Genomic DNA, 23,882 nt, shown 5'->3' on the forward strand with positions numbered 1-23,882 from the left:
GAAGTTTCTAGTTCTCCACCCCTAGGAGATTCTAATTAGGGAGGTCTGGGGTAGTATCTAAAAGTCTGTAATTTATAAAAATTCCCTGGATAATTCTCCTGTGCAGCTATATTTGGGAACCACTGGGCTTAGAAGGTCTAGAACAAACAGAATTGAGTTGGGAAGGAATTTCTGGTCTGTTTGAAGATTCAGGTAATACTTACGTGCCTGGAGCGGGATCCATATGGGGAAACTAATGCAGTTATGATGCAGAGGCAAATTGGAGCCAGATGATAGAAGATCTTTAACTGGCTGAGTGTCCCTAAGGCCTGTGGTGCTATGCCATAGGCCTTAGGGACCAATTGAAGGACTTTGAGGAAAGTGTTTTGATGAGAGAAGGTGCTTTTACAAAATTATTTCCTTAGTGTGTGCAGGGTGGATCAGACTGGGAAAATAACTGAAGGCTAGAAAAAGACCCACTGCAGTTTTTGCAGTGCCCCAGGTAGGAGGTTTAATAATGAGCACATGGACTGAGATGGGAGCTATGGGACCTTTGCAGAGCTAGCCTGCCTGGGTGGCACTGGAATCTGGGGCATGTTGTTTTAAGCTACTTTAAAAAAATCCATAATTTATCAGTATTGTGTTGTTCATCTACTTTAACTATTATAATGAATGAATTTATTGTGTTCATGTCCAGGAGATTTTAAAGGAAGCCCAGTAAATAAATTCATGTAGAGAAGTAGTTGGCAGCAGCGACAGCTGCTGTTGCAAGGAAGGAGGGAGGGAATGAGAAACAAAGGGAGGCCTTTCTTGCCAGGCAGCAACCCCATCCTTACCCTGCCTCCACATGCTTGGGGAAGGGGGTCTAGCAGAGGCTCCCCTGAGCTGGATCTGCCAAACAATCTGTAGAATGCTCCTCTCAAAGGATTAGGTGTGGAATGTGGCATTTGGCATTTGAGTCAAATGGAATATTTTTCCTTTGTTCCTCTAAACCCAGTCGGTAGGTCATTGTTTCCCAAAGTGTGTTCCACAGAACATAGTTCTGCTAGATATTAATAGGAGTTACATGAAAATAAGAAGTTGAAGCCAAATCATTTTGGGAACTGCTGGGTTAAGTGAAAGCAATGGCTTCCTTTACTTCACAGGATTTCAGAGTGTGTGTGATATGCTATGTGTTCTGTGAATTTCTAGAAGGGATATAGGCTATGCCATGTTCCCTAAGCTTATCTGTTTTCTCTAGGCCAGGTGTGACAAACTATGGCCCACAGGCCAAATCTGTCCCATCATCGTGTTTTTGTAGATAAAGTTTATTGGAACACAGTCACACCCATTATTGTGTTGTCTTTTTTTTTAAGATTTTTATTTGAGAGAGAGACAGACAATGAACAAGCAGGGGGAGCGGCAGGCAGAGGGAGAAGGAGAAGCAGGCTCCCTATGGAGTAGGAAGCCCAATGCAGGGCTCCATCCCAGGACCCTGGGATCATGACCTGAGCCAAAGGCAGATGCTTAACCAGCTGAGCCACCCCGATGTTCCATTGTGTTGTCTTCTTTGGCAGCTTTAGCACTCAGTAGCAGTGTAGCACGTTTGCATTGGAGACACACAGACCAAATGGCCTGTAAAACTGAAAATATTTATCTGGCTCTTTACAGAGAAAGTTTTCCTACCCTTGGCTAGGCAATTCATAGAACTGATATTCCCTGGAACTCATATTTGAGAGATACTGCTATAAGAAGATAGAGGTGGGTTGTTCTAGTACTGCTTGTGATGAATCTGCTTAATTTTATTCAACTTTTATGCTGCCATATTTCTTTTCCTCTTGCTTTAAACTCTTTCCTCTCAACCATTTATCCATTGTTGAAGATCAAAATCTGGCTTCCATGTGTCATTGTTCTTTCCTTTCACTTATCACATACCATCAATCACCAAGGATGTAGCTAGTGTCAAGCTTACATAGCTCTCAAATATGCCTATTCCCCACTTCCACCAGACTGATTTAAGTGACCATCATTTTTTGTCTTGTTTTCATTTTCAATGTTTTAAGTGGATTGCCTTTGCCCACTATGGGTTGCTTCTAATCCAGGCAAGGGCATATCGTCCATCTTGATAGAGTTGTTTCGTATTTTAATATATGGAGGAAAAAGGGAGCTGCTGAGGCCCCCCTGTTTCATGGGTTATCGTTCTCTCCAAGTTGTTAGTTACCTTAGAAAAGTCTGTAGAAATAGCAAAGAAATCTCCCAGGCTTTTTTGGCTTTCCAGCTGCTAAGCCTTACACTATTTTCCTGAAGTAAAGTGAAATAGTTTCTTGCAAAGAGGGGCTTTTGTACCTCTAAATCTCATCTTTAGTTTTTTGTTTAGTTTTGTTTTTACCACAAAGCTCATTTTCTTTGCTCATCTCTTTTCCTGGGATAATGTCTGGCTCCAGTGAAGCTCTACCTTTCTAGGACCTTCGTGATTCCCATGCTTCAGGCCCCTCACAAGATTCCACTCCTCTGAATGTTCAATAGATGGAGTCATTTAGAATCAGTCATGGGGTGGGGAGGGGAGGTCTTGATGTTCCTCCCAAGGAGGTTGGTGGTTAGATTCCACCTGACATAGCACTGAGGAGCTGTTTATTTTCGGTGGTGGAGCTAGAAAAGCAAGGCCTTTGGATACAGTTTCAGGAAGGTAAACATATAAGTGGAAAAAAATTGTCAGACCCTTTTCACAACTTGCTTTTTCATCCTTATCAACTCCCACTCCAGTGTTGTTTGGATTTTTAGAGATGTTTAAGGGAAGAAAGCAGAGGCAATGATAATGATAGTCTACTACTTTTGCTGTGCTTAGAATCCTTATTTTTGTTGGAGAGTCTGATTTATTATTTCCCCCGTATTTTCCACAAGAGGGAGACTGCTCATTTCCCCAGGAAAGGAAGCATTAGGGCAAATGCTTCTCTCTGCCTGATGATGGAGGAGATTGTTGAGCAGGTGAAAGGCGGGGAGACTAATCAGTCACTCCTTTTCTCTGTGACTAGCTGGCAGGATATGTCAATGCATACCTGTGGTCCTGCAGAGAGCTGCATGCATAGACTTGAGGCCAGAACATTTGTGTTCCAAGCAATAGATTTGGGGATGGAAGGTAGGAAGGGGCATCAAGTCCAAGTTGTGTTCTTCCACACAGGTCAGGGGAAATCCTGCATTCAGGAAGTTATTGGGCTGTTAATAAAGCTGACATTGGACCTGTGGATCTTTTTTTCTTTTCTTTTCTTTTCTTTTTTTTTTTATTTATGATAGTCACACACACACACAGAGAGAGAGAGAGAAGCAGAGACATAGGCAGAGGGAGAAGCAGGCTCCATGCACCGGGAGCCCGACGTGGGATTCGATCCCGGGTCCCCAGGATTGAGCCCTGGGCCAAAGGCAGGCGCCAAACCGCTGCGCCACCCAGGGATCCCTTTTCTTTTCTTTATAGAAAGAGAGTATGAAAGAGTGACTGAGTGTAAGAGCAGAGGGAGAGAATCCCAGGCAGACTCCACACCTAGTGAAGAGCCAGTTGTGGGGCTTGATCTTAGGACCCTGAGGTCATGAGCTGAGCCGAAATCAAGAGTGGGCACTTAACCGCCTGAGCCACCCAGGTGCCCCTGGGCCTGCAGATCTTAAAGTATGACATTATTTGTCAGAACCCTGAGGGAAGGTGGGTAAAGTCTTACTTACATTCCTCATACTCCTAATAAGGAATGGCTCCTGGATAGCTTTGCACAGGTGTTTCCTGAGTGTTTCAAACTCAGTGTGCCTGAAAGTGAGCTCCCCTTACATTTGCTTCTCTCATGGTTCCTGTCTTGGTGACAGATCTCTTACTGTCATGGTATCCTAAATTGGTGTTCTGGGTACTGGAGCTTCCTTTCTCACTATCCCTGTGCACTGGGCTGCACCCTACTTATCACTCAGGTCTTAGCTGTGATATCACCTTCATTCAAGTCTTTGCTCACCCACCCAGCCTGGGCCCTCAATACTTCCTCACCAAAGTCTGAATTCCACTGAAGCATGCTTGTCCCATCATTTCTCTGCCTTTTCTGCTAGGCTTCAAGCTTCTTATAAGAAAGGTCTAAGTATCATTTATCTTGAATAACAGATCTAGCACAGGGCCTGCCTGCAGTAGCTGGTCAATAAATATTTCTTGAATGAGTACCACTCGGTCCCAAGAGTACCTGAGGCTATATAGCATAGTGGTCACAAGCCCCACATTGGAACCTGAGGCCTGGGTTCAGACTCTGCTGTTTGTGTGATCTTGGGTGAGTTCTTCAACTTCTTGATCCTCAGTTTCTTCACCAATTAGATGAGGGTAATAATTCCTTCCTAGGGCTCTGATGATGAAATGCTTTCATCTATGCAGAACCTGGAGAAATGTGTGACACTGTGTTTGGTGTTTCAGATAACTATCGACAACAGTAGCAATACAGTTATCCTTAATGGAAAGGAGAAGGCTATAAGCAAAACTTGGAATGAGAAATAAGGCATATGGAGTGCTTGCAAAATGGCTTTGGAAGAGGTAGACTGGTGATAGGGAACTGAGGTTTCTAGCTAGGGCAGTGCAAATGTAGGAGCAGATGGGCTTGCTGTGGAAAAGAATGAATGGTGATGGGAGGAATAGGGTGGGAGAACCAAAGACAGAATCTTGAGAAATCCTACATCTGAGGGATAAGAGGGGTCAAAACAGGAAAGAGAGATAATAATTACCAGTAGGAGATTGTGCTTCATCAGATGCCAGGGACAGGAGTTTTAAAAAGATAGTCAGGGGTGCTGTGCTGGGCAGAGGCCTGGGAAAAAAACTAGAAGAGGCAGCAAGAATCCGATAAATAGGGGAACATTTAATGCCCTTGTCTGTTACAGAAGAGGTGGAAGAAGAAAGAAGCCAGGCTCTGGAAGGAGTTAGAAAAGGCCGGGTTAGGAACAGGATGGACATGCTAAGGATGATTGTTGTGCTGCAGTGTGTGTTTCTGAAATGCATATTAATCTGTGGGTAGAGGACTGATGTCACTATAATGAAGAAGTCACATTAGTTCATATGGAGTATTTTTTCTCAGCATGTTAACACTTTGTATTATTGGCTAATAGCAGCTGAGTGTAGCAAGCCTCTTGGAGACCGGAAACAGCACATGGCATCTAGTCTCCCTGTACTCTTCTGCTTCACTCTTTGGCATCTTCTCAGTCTCAAAGGGCTTTGGAGGCAGTCCTCACCATTCTTTGTGCATTTGTCCATCGATTCCATACTACTTGGTAGCCTCAACCTTCTGTTTACTCCTTCCATTATACTCCCCCACTCCTGTGTTTTTTAAGGTAAAGAGTCATGTCTCTTAGAGTGTTTTTCTTAGGAATTTAATATTTTTGAAAATTTCAATTTTTTTATTATTATGGTTACTATTTTTGTTAGTGCTTGGGTTAAAATTTTAACAAATTTCCCAGCCTTTTTTTTTTGATAAGCCTTATTTTTTTAGTTTGAGCTTGTAAAACATTAGTTTTTAGTAACACCTGTATCTAGTTATGGACATTACTGTGACTCCTTTTCCTAATATTGAGCAGTACTGGAAGGGGGCATGGGAGGGAATGGCAGGGTCTACGGAAGGTTTTCTCAGGGGTCTACAGACTTGACCACAGTTGGCTGCATGTTGGTCTAAATCACTTACACTTAGTGACATTTTCTAAGTGTTCTTCATTATATATTTAGGTGGTTATGTTTTTGCATTTTTATCTTCTGTATGATATTTTGCTACAGTCTGAACAAGTGTCTGAGGCTGAAATACACCCCCAGCTGAACAGAGCTCCCTCCCAGGTTGCTGAGAGTAGTCCAACGAAGAAGGTAAGGCCTGCAGGAAGGTGCCCCTGTGATGGCACTGTGAGCCCCTCCCCTGGGCTTCTTGTCTCTATTTGCAAATCTGTTTTGCTTTGGTGTCTGTGTCCTGACCTGAATGGTAATGATCCAGCTTTCCTATAATTTGGGCTCTTTGTGAAGATTAGGGTGCTGATGATTCTTGGGCCTGACCTTGATGTCACTGACCGTTTGCACTTCCGTCTTCAGCCTTCGAGCTAAATATGGTGGCTTTGCTTTTGGCAAGTTCAGGAGGTGTGGTGGGGAGGGCCTTTGTCACAACCCTGCAGGTTGCTGAGTGTCTAGGAGCACCTCTGGTGGGGGCCGGGAAGTCTGCCTTCCTTTGTCTGTGTGCCATGGTCCCCTCTTGCATCCCAGCATCTTCACCTTAGCTCACTGGTGTCACTGAGTCCCAGATTACTTACTCAGAAGGCACCACTCACTTTTGCTCTCTGTTTACCTTCTTACCCTCTTCTGGCTGCACCCTGTTTTTCTAAGGCCCTCCTCTGATCAGAGCATGGGCCCTGGGCCTGGGAGCACAGGTGAGGAGGGGACTCCTAGGAAGCCAGCTGGCTGTCTCCTTCCAGAAGACATTGTGGCCCTTAAGCTTGACTTCATGTATGAATTGGGAGTGGAAGAATGAGGAGGTGACTGAGACTATCACAAACTTCAAAGCTTACAACATGTTCCCACAGGCCCCAAAGTGAGGCAAGAGTGAGCTTTGTCTCCAGTCAGAAAAAGCCTTATGGTGTGAAATGCACATAGCATTTAAAAAAGGAAGGGAGTTCCCATTGGAATCTGATACCTGTGTCCTTTCAGGTGCAAAAAGCAATAATATGCTGCAAGCATGGAAAGAACAACAAAAAAAGAAAGGCTCCTGGAATCTGATGCCCGTGTCCCTCCTGTGTCATCCTCCCCCACCCCCCTTGTGAAGTCATGACTCAATCTTACATCCTCAGGTGTGGACTTTGAACAGAGCACACACGTGACCTGAGGATGGGCATAGAAGGAACATGAGGACATTGGCATGATGAAGGGAGCATTTCTGTTGTGAACCTCGGGGTTTTATTGTTTTGTATTTAATCTGCAGGACATACCACATTCTCAGCCTCCATCAAAGCCCATCCGAAGGAAGTTCCGACCTGAAAACTCAGCTACAGAAAGCCAAGAGCCTCCTAGCACTGTTGGTGGGCCAGTGTCGGCAGCGAGCGGGAAGCCCCACGCAGCAGTCCAAAAGTATGTACGGCAGATCACGGGACTCAAACACCAGCTTTCCAGTTTTTGTATGTGTGTACCTGGAAATCTGTTAGCATTTATACTCATGGCCATAGAACGGTGTGATTTTATGGTTGTAGTTTTGCCTTCTTGTCTCTGTGGTGGTACTCTTCCCGGGCACCCAGGAAGAGACCTATGCTCTAGAACCTAACCTGAGCCAAGGGCCAAGCAAGTACAAAGATGTGCTGTTGCAGTTTGCTTTGATTTCCCTCTCTTCCTTTCTCCTCCTCCTCCTCTTCCTGCCCTGCTTCCTTGTGCTGGTGCGTGTTTTCCTAGGAAGAAGACCGTGATACAAATGGCCCTTTTTCCTCTTTGCCTTCTGGTGCTCCCCCAGGGCAAATGGCTAGCTTTGTGACCCTCAGACCCAATTTTAAGTACATGTGGCTTGTGATTTCTTTTTATTCCCCACGAAAATTTTTATTGTCGATCATCTCAGCACATATGGTCACATGTGGAGCCTCCAAAATAGCTATGTGACTGGCTGTAACAGCTATGTGAGGGGGGCACCCGTGGACAAGGCTAGGAACTGAGAGAACAATGTTCCTGACAAACCAGTTTTCTACAGAGGGTTTTGTTTTAAGAAAACCTATCCCTTGCCTCAGTTTTTCTGTAGTGAAATTAAGCAGTGTTGAGAGCAGAAACCTGCTGCTGTGCATAACTTCATAAATGAACTTGCCTGGTCACTAACATAAATGCTCAACATATGCCCTGACACTGCTCTAGTGGCCTTGTAGATCCCAGGGGCTGCTGTGGTTTTCTCCTGCTTATACTGTTATAGAGAAAGAAGCAATGGATTCTGTGGGCGTGACTTGCCTCTGAAGCCAAAACTCCATCATGAATCCATACAACACTCTTCAGATAATGTTTTTTGTGTCAGTTTTTCCAAATAGTTCCCTAGCAGTATCAATGCATAAAGGAAATATATTTTGTCCTTAATGGCCACTGAGAGCTTTGACTGTCTTTCAGCCACTGTCAAGCCTAGGGGATGAATCCATGTCAGGGACAAGGATGGCTAAACTTGCTTCTGTGTGCCATCTTGGCTTTCCATGGTGGTCTCTGCTTCACATCACTGTTAGTCAGGGATGGCTACAGCACCCTCCGTGCTGGATGGAGGGCAGCTGGCAGAGCTCATGCAGAGGTCTTTTTCTGTTCCTTTCCTTTATCTGTGTGTGTGTTTTTAAAATAGCTTTCATTTTTTTGTAGATTTTATTTATTTATTCATGAGCGACATAGAAAGAGGCAGAGACATAGGCAGAGGGGAGAGGCAATACAAGATTGGGGAGCCCAATACAAGATTTGATCCCAGAACCCCGGGATCATGACCTGTGCTGAAGGTAGATGCTCAACCACTGAGCCACCCAGGTGCCCTTTTAGCTTTCTTCAGATGTAATTCACATAGCAATATAATTCACCTTTTACATGTGCAATTCAGTGGTTTTTAGTATTTCCACAAAGTTGTGCAACTGTTGTCACAAACTAATTTTAGAACATTTTCATTGCCCCCAAACGAAATTCTGTGGGTTAGCAATCACTTTCCATTCCTGTCCCATGTCCCAGGCAGCTAGTCATCTACTCTGTGTCTCTCTAGATTCACCTGTTGTGGCCATTTCATGTGAATGTAATCATGCAGCACACGGTCTTCTGTGGCTGGCTTTTTTTTTTTTTATTTTTTAGTTAGCATAATGTGTTCAAGGTTTATCCATGCTGTAGCCTGAGTCAGTACTTGATTCTTTTTTATTGTTAAATAATGTCCCATTGTATGGATATACCACATTTATTCATTCATTACTTGATGGACATTTCAGTTGTTTTCACTTTAAAGCTGTAAAGAATAATGCTGGCATACTATGTGTGTACACGTTTTAGTGTGGGCTTACATTTTCATTTGTCTTGAGTATGTACCTAGCAGTGGAATTGCTAGGTCATATGGTCACTCTATATTTAATATTTTGAGGACTTACCAAACTGTTTTCCATGGTAGGTGCAGCATTTTACAGTCCTACCAGGAACATATGAGAGTTCTGGTTCCTCCTGGTATTTTTGGTCAACACTTGCTGCTATTTATTTATTTTTTAAAATTATTACAGCCATCCTAGTGGGTATGAAGGAGTATCTCATTGTCTTTTTGATTTACATTTCCCTAATGGCTAATGATGTTGAGCATCTTTTCATGTGCTTATTGGCCATTTGTTTATCTTTGGAGAAATGTTTACTTGATCCTTTGCCCTTTTCTGCTTGGATTATTTATCTTTTTATGTTGAGTTAGGAATTCTTGACCTGTTCTGATTACACATCCCTTGCCAGATAAATGATTTGCAAGTGTTTTCTCCCATTCTGTAGATGGTCATTTCACTTTCTTGATGGTGTCATTTGCAGCTCTAAAGCTTTAATATTGATGAAGTCCAGTTTATTTTGTTTTCTTTTGTTACTTGTGTCTTTAGTGTCATGGCTTGGAAACCACTGCCTAACTCAAGTTCATGAAGATTTTTTCCTGTGTTTGCGTCTATAGGTTTTATAATTTTAGCTCTTACATCGAAACATGTGGTTAATTTTGAGTTCATGTTTGTGTATAGGGTAAAGAAAGGACCCCACTTCATTCTTTTGCATATAGATATCCAGTTGTCCCCACATCGTTTATTGAAGGAGATATTTTCTTTTATTTGCCAGTTTAGTGACTGTCCCTCATTGTGATATTCTCTCACTAGTTAGGTGACCACGTGGTGTCTGAGAGACGCTAGTGATCACCAGGAACACAAGTAGTGCTGTAAATGGCAGGGATGTAAGCTTTGGGTTAGGGAATTTCATACAGCTTGTTATCATTCCCAGACTAGTTTATTTTGGAGTGATAAGGAACAACTTAGAATTTATCATTTTCTTAAGCCCTGGAGAGAGAGACAGCCAGACACATGATGGTTAGTCTGTATAGTTCTTTCTCAACCAGGGTTCTGGGAAAGAATGAAACTCTGATGCCCTTAGACATCCATTGTCTGTAGGAACTTAACCTCTCTCCTATGCATCTAGAGTGGTATTTACTGTATTGTTTTGGGGGAAATTGACAAAAGTGTGACAAGTAATTTTCTTAACTAATATAACACTGGTTAAGAAAGGCTAAAAAAAAAACTAGTTGGAAAATGGTCATCAGGTTTTCGGGAAATGAACATCAAAACTGACCTATTGTAAGAAACAAATTCTTCTTCATATATCATCATTGTCTATTCCATTTAGGGCAAAGGAAAAATAAAATAATCTTTTCTAAGTGAGCTGCTGAGTCCAGATTATAACTAATAAACAACTCTTGGATTGTGTCATAATTACTGAGCTGCTTGTGAGGACAAAAGTGGTTTTTTAAAAAAGATTTTATTTATTTATTCATGAGAGATCCAGAGAGAGAGGCAGAGACATAGGCAGAGGGAGAAACAGGCTCCCTGGGAGGAGGCTGATAGGGGACTCGATTCTGGATCCTGGGATCACACCCTGAGCCAAAAGCAGACACTCAACCACTGAGCCGCCTAGGTGTCCCAAAAGTGGTTTTTTAAAAGAAATAATGTGACTTACTTGTTTTTTTTCCCTCATGTCTTGTACATCTTGTATAGATGGACCTTGGGAAAATAGAATGGTTTGAACAGTTTGGAGAGAGAGGGTGTTGTATAACAGTACTATGACTGAAGCTGTGCCAGCTTCCATGGTTTTTGCTCTTTTCTGTAAACTCTGGAAGTGTCCTGGACCACCCCAGAGCATGCCCAGCAGCCAGTGTGACAGTGTCTGCTTGCCTGCATGATGTTCTTAGTGTGCTTGGATTCTGTTTTCCTTCCTGCTGCATGCTTAATGGTACCAGATTGTCTGTAGGGTCAATGAGTGACATTCCTAATAAAAACCTACTATTTCCAAGTAGAGAAAAGGTTATATAAGTTCATTTTTTAGACGCTGTACTCATAATTCCGTGGGAGAAATTGGGGCTCAGGTTAAAGGCTAAGAAGATTTTTCTTATCTAGAGACCCCAGTTTACATTCTTTCAAATATTGGTTCAGCTGCTTGAATGAAACCCAATTAACAGTCACTCAGATAAACATAGAAATTCACTTCTTTCTTGTGTAGAAGTCTAAGTTGGTGAGGGTTCCAAAGCGTAGATTAGCTCTGTGCATGAACCCGGGTAGTTTCCTGTATTCTTATTCTGGATCCCTGTGGGGGTTGCCTTTATCTTTATGGTTGAAGATGGCTCACTAACATGTTCACATTCTAGACCCCGGAGTGGGGATGGAACAAATGGAGAGAAAACAGGCTATTTTTAAGGGGATGACTCAGAAGTGGCATCTCTGATTGCTTTGGCCCAAACTTAAGTCATATGGCCTTACCTACCTGCAAGAAAGACAGGGAAATGGAATTTCTAGTTAGAGGGCCATGTACCTCACTCAAACTGAGAATGCTAGGCTACTGTAAACAAGAAGGCACAAGAATAGGTTTTGGAGGACAGTCTGCCACACAACCTTGAGTGGACAGTGCCTCATGGTGCTGCTGTTCTAAATTGATAGATAGCGTGACACACAACAGAGCCAGACAAAACAAATGTCTACATAAGTGTTACTCCTTCAGTTTCCTCCCTGGAAGCCAGGCTGGTTAGAGTACAGCCTGAAACAGTGAGTACAAATATTAGGAGAACCTGAAGAGACAGACTCCAGAAGCAACTCTTAAGAGGGTGAGGCTTAAGAGCATGGGTTAAATGCTTTGGTGACCCCTTCAGAGGTATTCTGGGCTTGATCCTATCTTTGTGTTATTTAAGGCTCCTTTGGTAGCAAATGATAAAAGGCAACTTGAGGTAGCAAAACCATACTCTTTATTATTTTTTTAAGATTGTATGTATTTATTTGACAGAGCAGGAGAATACAACAGGGGGAGGGGCAGAGGGAAAGGGAGAAGCAAGCAGACTCCCCACTGAGCAGGGAGCCAGGACTCTGGGAACATGACCTGGGCTGAAGGCAGAGCCACCCAGGTGCCCCAAAACTATACTCTGTATTATAAGGATATAGAGGTGACTCGGGGAAATCAGGGGCAGGAGTGGATTGGAAGAAAGGATTGCAAACCTTCTGGGGCTCATTCTGATGCCTCTCAGTTTTCTTAGGATGTTTTTGACATTTTTGTCTATGAAGACTTCTCAAGCACCTTCAACTGTAGGGATTACTGTGCTGCGCCCAGGCTGAACTGAATTATTAGCCATAACTCAAATCATTCGGAGGGAGAATCTGGTCAGCTCAGCATGGGCCAGCATCCATTTCGGTGTCAAAAGAGAGGTGAACATGGTGATGCCTGGGTAGCTCAGTGGTTGAGCATCTGCCTTCGGCTCAGGGCGTGATCCTGGAGTCCTGGGATCGAGTCCTGCATCGGGCTCCTGCATGGAGCCTGTTTCTTTTCTCCCTTTGCCTGTGTCTCTGCCTCTCTCTGTGTGTCTCTCATGAATAAATAAATAAAATCTTTATAAAAAACAAAATTATTTAAATATTCTAATTCTTCTTTCCACATAAATTTTGGAATAATTTTGTCTTGATCTACAAAAAAAATCTTGCTGAGATTTCGATACAAATTTTGTTAAACCTTTGGGGTACCTGGGTGGCTCAGTTGGTTAAATGTCTACTTCCCCCTCACCCCTGACCCTGCTCATGCTTTCTTAAATAAATAAATAAATAAATCTTTAAAAAATTAGAAAAAAAGGAATTGTGTTATCTGAGGAGAATGGACTTTTTTTTTTATTATGTTGAGTCATCCAATCCATGAACATGATGAATATTTCTCTATTTATTTTGATCCTATTTTTTCATTAGTGTTGTATAGTTTTCAGCATGTAAGTCTTGTAGTTGTTTTGATATATCTAAGAATTTTGGTTTGAAGCTTTGTAAATATTGTATTTTAATTTTTCCCTAAGTATTCAATGTTAGTATATCAAACTTTTATTGATTTAAAAATTATCTATTGTTTTTTTGAGAATTGGGAGAGAGAGAGAAAGAGAAGAGCAGAGCAGAGGGAGAGGGACAAGCAGACTCTACGCTGAGTGTGGAGCCCAACGTGGGGCTCAATGCCACAACTCGGAGATCATGACCTGAGCCGAAATCAAGAGTCAGACATTTAACTGATTGAGCCATTCAGGCACCCCCATTCTATTGATTTTTGTACATTAATCTTCTCTCCTCCACACTCACTTCTATTCTAGTTGAAGTCATTTATTAGTTCTGAGAATTTTTTTATAGATTCCTTGGAACTTTCTATATGGGTTATTATGTCATCTGCAGATAGGGACAATTTCATTCTTTCTAATTTGTGTGCCTTTAATTTCCTTTTCTTGCATTATTGTGGTGGCTAGGACTTCTAGTACCGTATTGAAAATAGTAATGAAAGTAGAAATCCTTGCTTTGTTCCTCATCTCAGGGGGAAAGCATTTAGTTTTTATTATGTATGTATGTATGATGTCAGCTGTAGTTTTTTTTGTAGACATTCTTCATCAGCTTGAACCAGTTGACCTCTATTCATAGTTTTCTGAAAGTTTTTATCATGAATGGGTATTGAGTTTTATCAGGTGATTTTTCTTTATCAGTTGATACAGTCATGTGATTTTATTCTTTCACCTGTTAGGTTGGTGGATTATATTTATTGACTTTTGAATATTGAATCAGCCTTGCATCTCTGGAATAAAGCTCTCTTGGTCATGGTGTATGTATAGTTTTTAATACACTGCTAAATTCTATTTGCTAATATTTTGTTAAAGAAATTCCATGTATCTCCAGGAGAGGTGTTGTGTATAATTTAGGTCTTGCTAGGCTGCCCATTTCCAAGTTATTTGGTTGGAGAGAGCAGGATTTGGATGGGGAAAGACTTTTTACTGTCTGCCTTTATTGGCATTTATGGATTGCTGATTTCTCCACTATGTAGTCTGGGATATATGAAGCAAGAAAGAAAACTTGGGGAATTCACTGTTGTGTGTTTCCCTGGGTACTGAGTTCCTTGACTAATTTGCTTCTTCACTTTTTGGAGTAATCTTATGTTTGTTTTATATATTATATCTAGGACTTTAGCTGTATTTGGTGGGGTAGAGAGAAGTATGTCTACTTCACATTGTCCTGAAACTGGAAATCCAATCCTTATCTTTCTAAAAGTATATTTTAAAGCCTCTTTCTTGCCTATTTATGGATGAAAAAATTAATTTTTCAATTTGTTGGAGAAGGGAGTATGCCTTCTGCAGATTAGCAGAGTGGGTAGCATAGTGTATATACTCAGTGAATATTAATCAGATCTCCACAATGGTCACTATGCATTCTGGTTAAGTTGCTCTGGCGTAGAAACTACCTCTCACAGATTGTAAATATGTCTGTTTTCCAAGGGGAACTTAAATTGGCCTTTCGCTCTGAGAATTTGGTATTTTTTGCTGTGGGATATAAGGTTGTAGGTTATACAATCATGTTGATTTATTATCCCAACTGTAGACAGCTTCGAGGGAAAAAGAGGGTTCTAAGATAATTAGGGCCAGACAAGCAGTATAAGCAGAGGATGTAATGGGCAAAGTGAAACATATGGTCACTCTAGTTATACCTGTTCTGTGAATTTAATACTGACTTAATTTAGGAATAGTGGTATTAAAACATTTTCTCAAGTGCCACAGATGTATGCTGGTATATGCACTTGCGTGAGCATACTCACACACATACACAGACTCAAGCATTCATACCTAATAATAAAGAGATGAAAAAAAAAAGAGATGAAGGAGAGTTATATAGGCTGGCTAAGTTAATGTAGGATTTTTCTTAAAGAGAATGTTCTTCTATTCATTTCCTTCAGACTTGTCCACAGAGGCCACCTGCAGGTCTTTTAAATGCCATTAATGCTCTCACAAAAAGGGCATTCTAGTTAACATCGTTTGTCAGGAAGAAATGCTTATTAAAATGTCTTGGAATAAATGGAATGCAAAGTTTGAAAAGGTCCAATTCACAGCTTTTCTTCAAGTTATAAAATGGGAATTACTTCAGGTGTAAATAATTCATCCTGACAAATTTGTTTTGTTTGGTGTGTGCCTGCTTGCCTGCCTGCGAATCGATGATTTTATTTTTGGAGCCTTGTGACATTAGCCCCTTGTTAGTTGAGCACTTCTCATGAATTAGAGTGTTCTGACCCACAAGGATCTGGACCTCTGAGTTCTGTTTCCCTGAACTGTTTGTACTTTTTTTAGACAGTCTTCCAAACAGAAGAAGGCTATTCAAACTGCTATCCGCAAAAATAAAGAGGCAAATGCAGTGCTGGCCCGGCTGAACAGTGAACTCCAGCAGCAGCTCAAGGTAAGGAGCTTCCTGAAATCGGATTACTAGGCTTTTCATCTGGTGCTTTTGTTTTGACCATTGGCGGAGCACCTGGTTCCATTCCAGTTGGTAAGACTTGCATCTTTGTTCTCAAAGGTCTTTTGGAAGACAGAATTGCTGCACTTAGGTTTCATGGGTTGGTTCTTATATGTTTACAGGAAGACTAGTAACTTGACTATGCAGGCTACACATTGTGTATTAGTTAGTAGGACAGAGAACCTCTTACAAAGGCTGTCAGAAGCATTCTTCATTGTCATAAGCTTCTGAATTAAACTCTCGATTGTGTAGATCCTCCCTGAATGATGCTATACTTATTTAGATGGAAGAGGGTAGCCCTGACACAATCAAAGGCCCAACCTCTCCTGTGGACAAATGGTTCCCTATCACCTTCTCAAGAACATCACCCCTGCCTTTTTCTCTTCACTGTTAATCTCCCTCGGATTAGTTTTCGAGGACTGCCATTAACAGTCCATTAACAACAACAACAACAAAAAAACAAACAGTCCATTAACAAGCCACAATCTTGGTGGCTTGAAGTAACAGAAATCACTTCTCACGACTCTGGAGGCTAGAAGTCTGAAATCAGAGTGTCAGCAGAGCCATCCCCTCTCTCTGAAGGCTTTTGGGGAGAATCCTTCCGTCTTTCTTCCCAGCTTCTGGTAGTTGCTGGCAATCCTGGGCATTCCTTGGCTTCCAGACGTATCGTTCCAGTATCTGTCTCACTGTCACATGATGTTTTCTCTGGATCTCTGTCTGTATCCAAATTCCTCTTCTTATTATGTCCTCTTCTTATGGGGACACCAGTTATTGAATTAAGGCCTGCCCTAATTTAGCAGAACCTCATTTTAATTACATCTCCAAAGATCCTATTTCTGTATGAGGTAACATTTACAGGTACTGGGGGTTAGGGCTTAAGCATATCATTTTGGGGGATACAGTTCTACCCACTGCATCCCCTGATTGTCTACTGCATCACTCCTAAACACATAAACATGCTCCAGTATTGTCCATTACCTTGACCTCCCATCCTTTTTTTTTTTAATAATAAATTTATTTTTTATTGGTGTTCAATTTGCCAACATACAGAATAACACCCAGTGCTCATCCCGTCAAGTGCCCCCCTCAGTGCCCGTCACCCATTCACCCCCACCCCCCGCCCTCCTCCCCTTCCACCACCCCTAGTTCGTTTTCCAGAGTTATGACCTCCCATCCTTGTTCAGCTGCAGCCCCCTGTCTCTGCTCTCCTTCCCAGCTAGGTGTCCTAGCAGTTGCTTTTCATTTACTCTCCATCCTCACCAATAGCTTTTTTTCTCTCCACTTCAGTGTGGCATCACTCTCCTCCATTCACATCCCTCCTATAACCAAATCCAAAGGGCCTCTTTCAATTTATTTGAATTTTCAGAAGAATTCTATACAATTGACCGTTGCCTCCTCTGAAGTTGCCTTTCTCACTGGCTTTTGGGCTATTATACTATTTTCATGTTCCTTCTCCCTCCTTCCCTCCCTCCCTGGTGCTTCTTCTTTAGCATTCTCTGCTATTTCTTCCTTCTTTGATTTTTCTTTTATTACTCCCTGATATTTTATTTTGTCCTAATATTTTATTACCAACATTTTCAAGTATACAAGAAAGGTGAAAGAATCCTATGGTAAATACTTTTATAGCTACCTCTTTTAACATTTTTAAGTAAATTGCAGACATTTATATGCATCCCCTAAACATTACAACATGCAGATCATTAACGAGAGTTGAATATTTTTACAGGTTTTTCTGATGATATAAGTTTTATATACAATGAATGCACAAATCTTAAATGTGCCATTTGCTGAGTTTTTACAAATGCATATACTTATGGAAGCCAAAGCCCTATCGTGACATAGAACATTACCATCACCCTAGGAGGCTCCCTCATGCTCCTTCCTTGTCAATTCCTGCCCCACGCACACAGAGGCAACTACTGTTCTTACTTTGTTATGCCATAGTGTTGTTTATTCTGTAACTTTATGTAAATGGTGTTCTCTAATATGTACTTTTGTGTAAAGCTTAGTGTTACATGTTTGACATTCATTGATACTGCATGTGTCAGTAATCCATTCCTTTTTACTGCTAGATAGTATTCCATTGAGTGATTATGCCACAATTTTATCAGTTCTTCTTTTTTTTTTTTATCAGTTCTTTTAATGGACACCTCAGCTGTTGTCAGTTTTTGGCTATTTTGAAGAAAGCCACATTCTTGAATAAGTCTTTGTGTGGAGATATGTTCTCATTTCTCTTGGGGAAATACCTAAGATTTGGGTTAGTGGCAAATGTATGTGATTAGTTTTATTAGAAACTGCTAGTGCTTTTCCCAAAGCGGTTGTAGGCATTTTGTGCTCCTCCCACCAGAGCACGAGAATTCCTGTTGTTCCACATCTTTGCTGACATTTGGTGGCGGTCTTTTAATTTTAGTTGATCCTGTGGTGATTTAGTTTTTATTTTGTATCTCCTTGATGCTTAATTTTGCTGAGCATTTTTTATTGCAATTCTTTACCTTCCATATATTTTATGAAGTGTCTGTTCAAAATATTTGGCCATTTTAAACATCGTTTTTAGTCTTTTTTTGTGGCATTTTAAGTTAGATGCTTTTTATATTATCTTGGTTACTAGGCCTTTGTCAGATACCTATTTTATAAATGTTTTCTTTCATTCTTTCATTTTCTTAACTGTATCTTTTCATGAACATTTTTAATTTTTATAAAGTCTGATTTATCATTTTTCCCCTCTATGGTTCTTATTTTCTTCCTATATAAAGAAACTGCCTACATCTAAGTTATGAAGATAGTCTCCTACCGTTTTCTCTTAAAGGCTTTATTATTTTAGCTTTTGCATTTAGGTCTAAAGATGCTTTTTAAAACCACTTTATTGAGGTGTGACTGATACACAAAAAACTATGCATATTTAATATATGCAATGTGATATATTACAGTTTGGAGGTAATTATATATCCATGGACCCATCACCACAATTTATTCCATAAAACTATTCATCACCTCTACAAGTTTCCTTCCCCCTCTTTATTTATTATCATCATTATTATTTTGTATATGTGACAAGAACACTTAAGATCTACCCACTTAACAAATTGTTAATTATACACCACACTATAATTAATTGTAGGCACTATGCTGTATAGTAGATCTCTAGGCCTTACTCATTCTGGATAACTAAAACTTTGTACCCTTTGAATAGTACTTCCCCATTTCCCCCAGCCCTGAACAACTACCATTCTATACTCTCCTTCTATGAGTTTCACTCTTGTAGATTCCTCATGAGTGGTATCACTTAGTATTTGTCTTTCTGTGTCTGGCTTATTTCCCTTAGCATAATATCCTCCAAGTTTTATCTATGTTGTTGCAAATGGCTGAATTTCTTTATTTTTTCTTAAAAAAATTAAGGCTGAATAATATTCCACGGTATGTATATACATTTTCTTTATCCATTTGTCCATTGGTAGGCATTAAAGGTTCCTTCCATGTCTTGGATATTGTGAATAATGCTGCAGTGAACATGAAAGTACAGAAATCTCTTTGAGATACTGATTTTAATTCCTTTGGATATATATACCCAGAAGCTGGGTTGTATTAGGTAGTTCTATTTTTTTCAGCTTTATTGAGATATAATTGACATATAACAGTATGTATAGGTATACAACACATTTGATACATTTACATATTGCAATAAGATTGTCATAGTATTGTTAATTAATACCTTTATCACCTCACAAAACTACCAATTCTTTTATGTGGTTAGAACATTTAAGATTGACTGTCTTGGCAACTTTCAATTATGTAATACGTATTGTTTACTATAGGCATCATGTTGTACATTAGATCCCTAGAAATTACTCATCTTAGAACTGGAGGTTTGGACCCTTGGTTAACATCTCTCTGTTTCCCCCCAGCCCCTGGCAACTGCCGTTCTACTTTCTGTTTCTATGAATTTGGCTTTTTTTACATTCCACACACAGGTGGTATCATGCAGTATTTGCGTTTCTCTGTCTGACTTATTTCCCTTGGCATAGTGCCTGCAAGGTCCATCCATGTCACAAATGATAGAATTTCTTCTTTCTTATGGCCGAATAGTACTCCGTTCTATGTATGTACTACATCCTTATCCATTCATCTGTAGACAGATACTAATGTTTTCATATCTTGGCTATTGTAAATAATGCTGCAGTGAACATGAGAGTACAGATATTCCTTTGAGACTCTGATTTTTATTTTCTTTGAATACCCAGAAGTGGGATTGCTAGATCATATGATAGTTTTGTTTTTTTTTAAATATTGAGAAGCCTCCATACTGTTTTCCATGGTGGCTGCACCAACTTACATTCCTACTAGCAGTATACAAGGATTCCCTTATCTCCACATTTTTGGCAACACTTATTTCTTACTTTTTTGATAATAGCCATTCTAACAGGTGTGAGGTGATACCTCATTGCAGTTTTTTTATTTTTTAAGTAACCTTCCACCCAATGTGGGGCTTGAACTCACAACCCTGAGATCAAGAGTTATCTGCTCTATCAAATGAGCCAGCCAGATACCTCTCATTATGGTTTTGATTATATGTCCTTGGTGATTACTGATGTTGGGCATCTTTTTACCTGCCTGTTGGTCATTTGTTTTGGTATGTTGTGTTTCCATTTTCATTTGTTTCAAGATAGTTTTTGATTCCTTCTTTGACTTGTTGGTTATTCAGGAGTGTGTTAGTTTCTATATATTTGTGAATTTTTCAGCTTTCTTCCTATTAGTTGAGTTCTACTTTCATTAGCACTGTGGTCAGAGAAGATACTTGGTATAATGTCAGTCTTTTTAAGTTTTCTAGGATTTGTTTTGTGACCTATTGTGATATATATCCTGGAGAGTGTTCTATGTGCACTTGAGAATATGTATTCTGCAGCCCTGGTTGGAATGTTCTTGATGTCTCTTAGGTCCATTTGGTCCAAAGTATAGCTTAGGTTCAACATTGCCTTACTGATTTTCTGTCTAGATGATATATGCATTGATTTCTCCCTTCATATCTGTTATTAATATATATGTAGCTGCTCTGATGTTAGGTACATACATATTTACAACTATTATATTTTCTTGATGAATTAACCATTTTAACATTATATAATGACCTTATTTGTCTCTTGTTACAGTTTTTGGCTGAAAGTCTATTTTTTTCTGATTTAAATATAGCTCTCCTGCTCTCTTGGTTTTCATTTGCATGAATTACTTTTTTCATCCCTTCATTTTGAGCCTTGTGTGTGACTGTAAAGCTGAAGTGAGCCTCTTGTAGACAACCTGTAGTTGGGTCTTGTTTTTAGCTACTTTATGCCTTTTGGTTGGAGAACTTAATTCATTTACATTTAAAGTAATTATTGATAGGTAAGGACTTACTAATGCCATCTTAATTTGTTTTCTCACTATTTTGTAGTTCCTTTGTTTCTTTCTCCCTCACTTATTGCTTTCCTTTGTGCATTGATGATTTTCTGGAGGTTTGGACCCTTGCTCAGTAGTATGCTCTGATTGTCTTCCCTTTCTTTTGTGAATTTACTGTAAGTTTTTGCTTTGCGGTTACTGTGAGGCTCGTATAAAACATAGCTATAACAGTCTGTTTTATGCTAATAACAACTTAACTTTGATTGCATATAAAAACTCTAACCTTTTAGTCCCCCCCCATTTTTGTTTTTGCTGTCACAGTTTACCTCTTTTTATATTGTATATCCATTAGCAAATTATTGTAGCTGTAGCATTTTTTGTTAAAATAATATTTATTGCCTTAATTATATTAATTCCTGTTAAAAGTTACTATCTCACTTTATTTCCTCAAGGTATTAATTGGATGCTAGTCGCTCTAGTGTTGTGCCTATTAATGTTTTATGTTAGTGATTTTTACGATTCTAAATCATAAAATTTCAGAGCTTTAAGGGAGCCAGGAAACCCTCTGACAGATGGGCATAGCAAGGCCCTTGAAATTTGTTGTGACTGGCCCATGGTCCTTTAGCTACAGAGCAGAGAGCAGAGGAGTAGTAATACCAAGTATACAGCACTTTGGCACTCTGATTCCCCATATGATACTGATTTGCTTTTTATTTTTTTTTATTATTGAAGTATAGTTGACGTACAATACTACATTGGTTTCAGGTGTATTACATAGTGCTTCTACAATTTTGTATATTACTCAGCATTCACTACCACAAGCGTAGTCACCAAACAGTGTTATTATAATATTATTGACTATATTCCCTATGCTGTACTTTTCATCTCCATGACTTATTTTATAAGTGGAATTTCATACTTCTTGATCTGTTTCACCTATTTTACCCATCCTTCCACTCACCTCCTCTCTGGCATCCACTAGTTTGTTCTATGTATTTAAGAGTCTATTTTTTTTTGTTCTTCATTTGTTTTATTTTTTAGATTCCATGTATAAGTGGAATCATATGGTATCTATCATTCTCTGTCTGATGTATTTCACTTAGCATTGTACCCTCTAGATCCATCCATGTTGTTGCAAATGGCAGAATGTCATTCTTTTTCTATGGCTGAGTAATAATTCAGTGTGTGTGTGTGGGGGGGGCATGTGTATCACATTTTAAAAATCCATTTGTCTATTGATGGACACTTGGGTTGCTTCTCTATCTTGGCTATTGTAAATAATGCTGCAGTAAACATAGGGGTGCATATATCTTTTCAAATTAATGTTTTTTATTTTCTCTGGATAAATACTGAATATTGGAATTACTGGATTGTATGGTAGTTCTATTTTTCACATTTTTAAAGAATGTTATTTATTTATTTGACAGAGAGTATATAAGCAGTGGGAGCAAGAAGAGGGAGGAGCAGGCTCCCCACTGAGCAGGAATCCCAATGTGGAGCTTGATCCCAGGACCCTGGGATCATTACCTGAGTTGAAGGCAGATAAATGCTCAACCAACTGAGCCACCCAGGCGCCCCATTTTTTTTTTTTTACATTTTTTGAGGAACCATCATACTGTTTTCCTCAGTGGCTGCACCAATTTACATTCCCACTAACAGTGAATGAGAGTTCCTTTTTCTTCATATCCTCACCAACACTTGTTATTTCTTATCTTTCTTATTCTAGCCATTTTGACAGGTTGTAAGATGATATCACATTGTGATTTTGACTTGCCTTTCTTCAGTAACTAGTGATATTGAACATCTTTTTTATGCGTCTGGTTGTCATTTGAATGTCTTCTGTGGAAAAATGTGTGTTTAGGTCCTCTACCCATTTTTTTAAATTGGATTGGGTTTTGTTTTGTTTTGGTGTTGAGTTGTATAAGTTCTTTATATATTTTGAATATTAATTCTTCATTAGATAAATCACTTGCAAGTATCTTGTTCAGTTGCCTTTTTGTTGATAGTTTTCTTTGCTGTGCAAAAGCTTTTTGTTTTGGTATAGTTCTATTGGTCTATTTTTGTTTTTGTTTCCTTTGCCTGAGGAGACAGGCAACATTATCCATAAATGTTGCTAAGGTTGATATCCAAGAGATCACTGCCTGTGTTTTCTTTTAGGAGTTTTATGGTTTCAGGTCTCACATTTAGTTGTAATTCACTTTGAATTTATTTTTGTGTATAGTGTAAGAAAGTGGTCCAATTTCATTCTTTTGCATATAGCTGTCCAGTTTCCCCAACACTATTTATTGAAGAGACTGTCTTTTTCCCATTGGATATTCTTGCCTCCTTTGTCATAAATTAATTGAGCCTATAAGTGTGGGTTTATTTCTGGGTTCTCTCTTCTGTTCTGTTGATCTGTGTCTGTTTTTGTGCCAGTACCATACTGTTTTGGTTACTGTAGTTTTGTAGTATATCTTGAAATCTGGGGTTGTGATACCTCCAGCTTTGTTCTTCTTTCTCAAGTTTGCTTTGGCTATTCGAGGGCTTTTGTTCCATGCAAAATTTAGGATTATTTGTTTTTAGTTCTGTGAAAAATGCTGTTGGTATTTTGATAGGGATTGCATCAAATCTGTAGATTGCTTTGAGTAGTATGGACATTTTAACAATATTTGTTCCCCCCAATCCATGACCATGGAATATCTTTCCATTTGTTTTTGTCATCTTTAATTTCTTTTATCAGTCTTATAGTTTTCAGTCTATAGGTCTTCCACCTCCTTGGTTAATTTCATTCTTAGGTATTTTATTCTTTCTGATGCAAATATCAATGAGATTGTTTTCTTAATTTTTCTTTCTGCTACTTCATTATTAGTATTTAGAAATGCAGGAGACTTCTATATATTAATTTTATATTCTGTTACTTCACTGAATTCATTTATTCTAATATTTTTTTGGTGCTGTCTTTAGGGTCTTCTATGTGTAATATCCTCATCTGCAAATAGTGGCAATTCTACTTCATTTTTACGAGTTTATTTATTTATTTATTTTTAATTTTTAAAAAGAATAAATAATAA

General features: G+C 39.5%; 1 protein-coding gene across 3 annotated transcripts in view; it reads left to right on the forward strand.

Moving 5' to 3' along the window:
• The window catches only part of REPS2 (RALBP1 associated Eps domain containing 2), a 225,532-nt gene that overhangs the window by 185,695 nt on the left and 15,955 nt on the right, over window positions 1-23,882 (forward strand). For all 3 annotated transcript variants that reach the window (XM_055339073.1, XM_055339075.1, XM_055339076.1), the window contains 3 exons: window positions 5,729-5,812; window positions 6,912-7,057; window positions 15,303-15,408. In XM_055339073.1, the coding sequence (XP_055195048.1) occupies window positions 5,729-5,812; window positions 6,912-7,057; window positions 15,303-15,408 (336 nt within the window). The remainder of the gene's footprint in view (window positions 1-5,728; window positions 5,813-6,911; window positions 7,058-15,302; window positions 15,409-23,882) is intronic.

The sequence above is a fragment of the Nyctereutes procyonoides genome, unplaced genomic scaffold, assembly GCF_905146905.1.
Source record: "Nyctereutes procyonoides isolate TBG_1078 unplaced genomic scaffold, NYPRO_anot_genome, whole genome shotgun sequence".
Classification (NCBI taxonomy): Eukaryota; Metazoa; Chordata; class Mammalia; order Carnivora; family Canidae; genus Nyctereutes; species Nyctereutes procyonoides.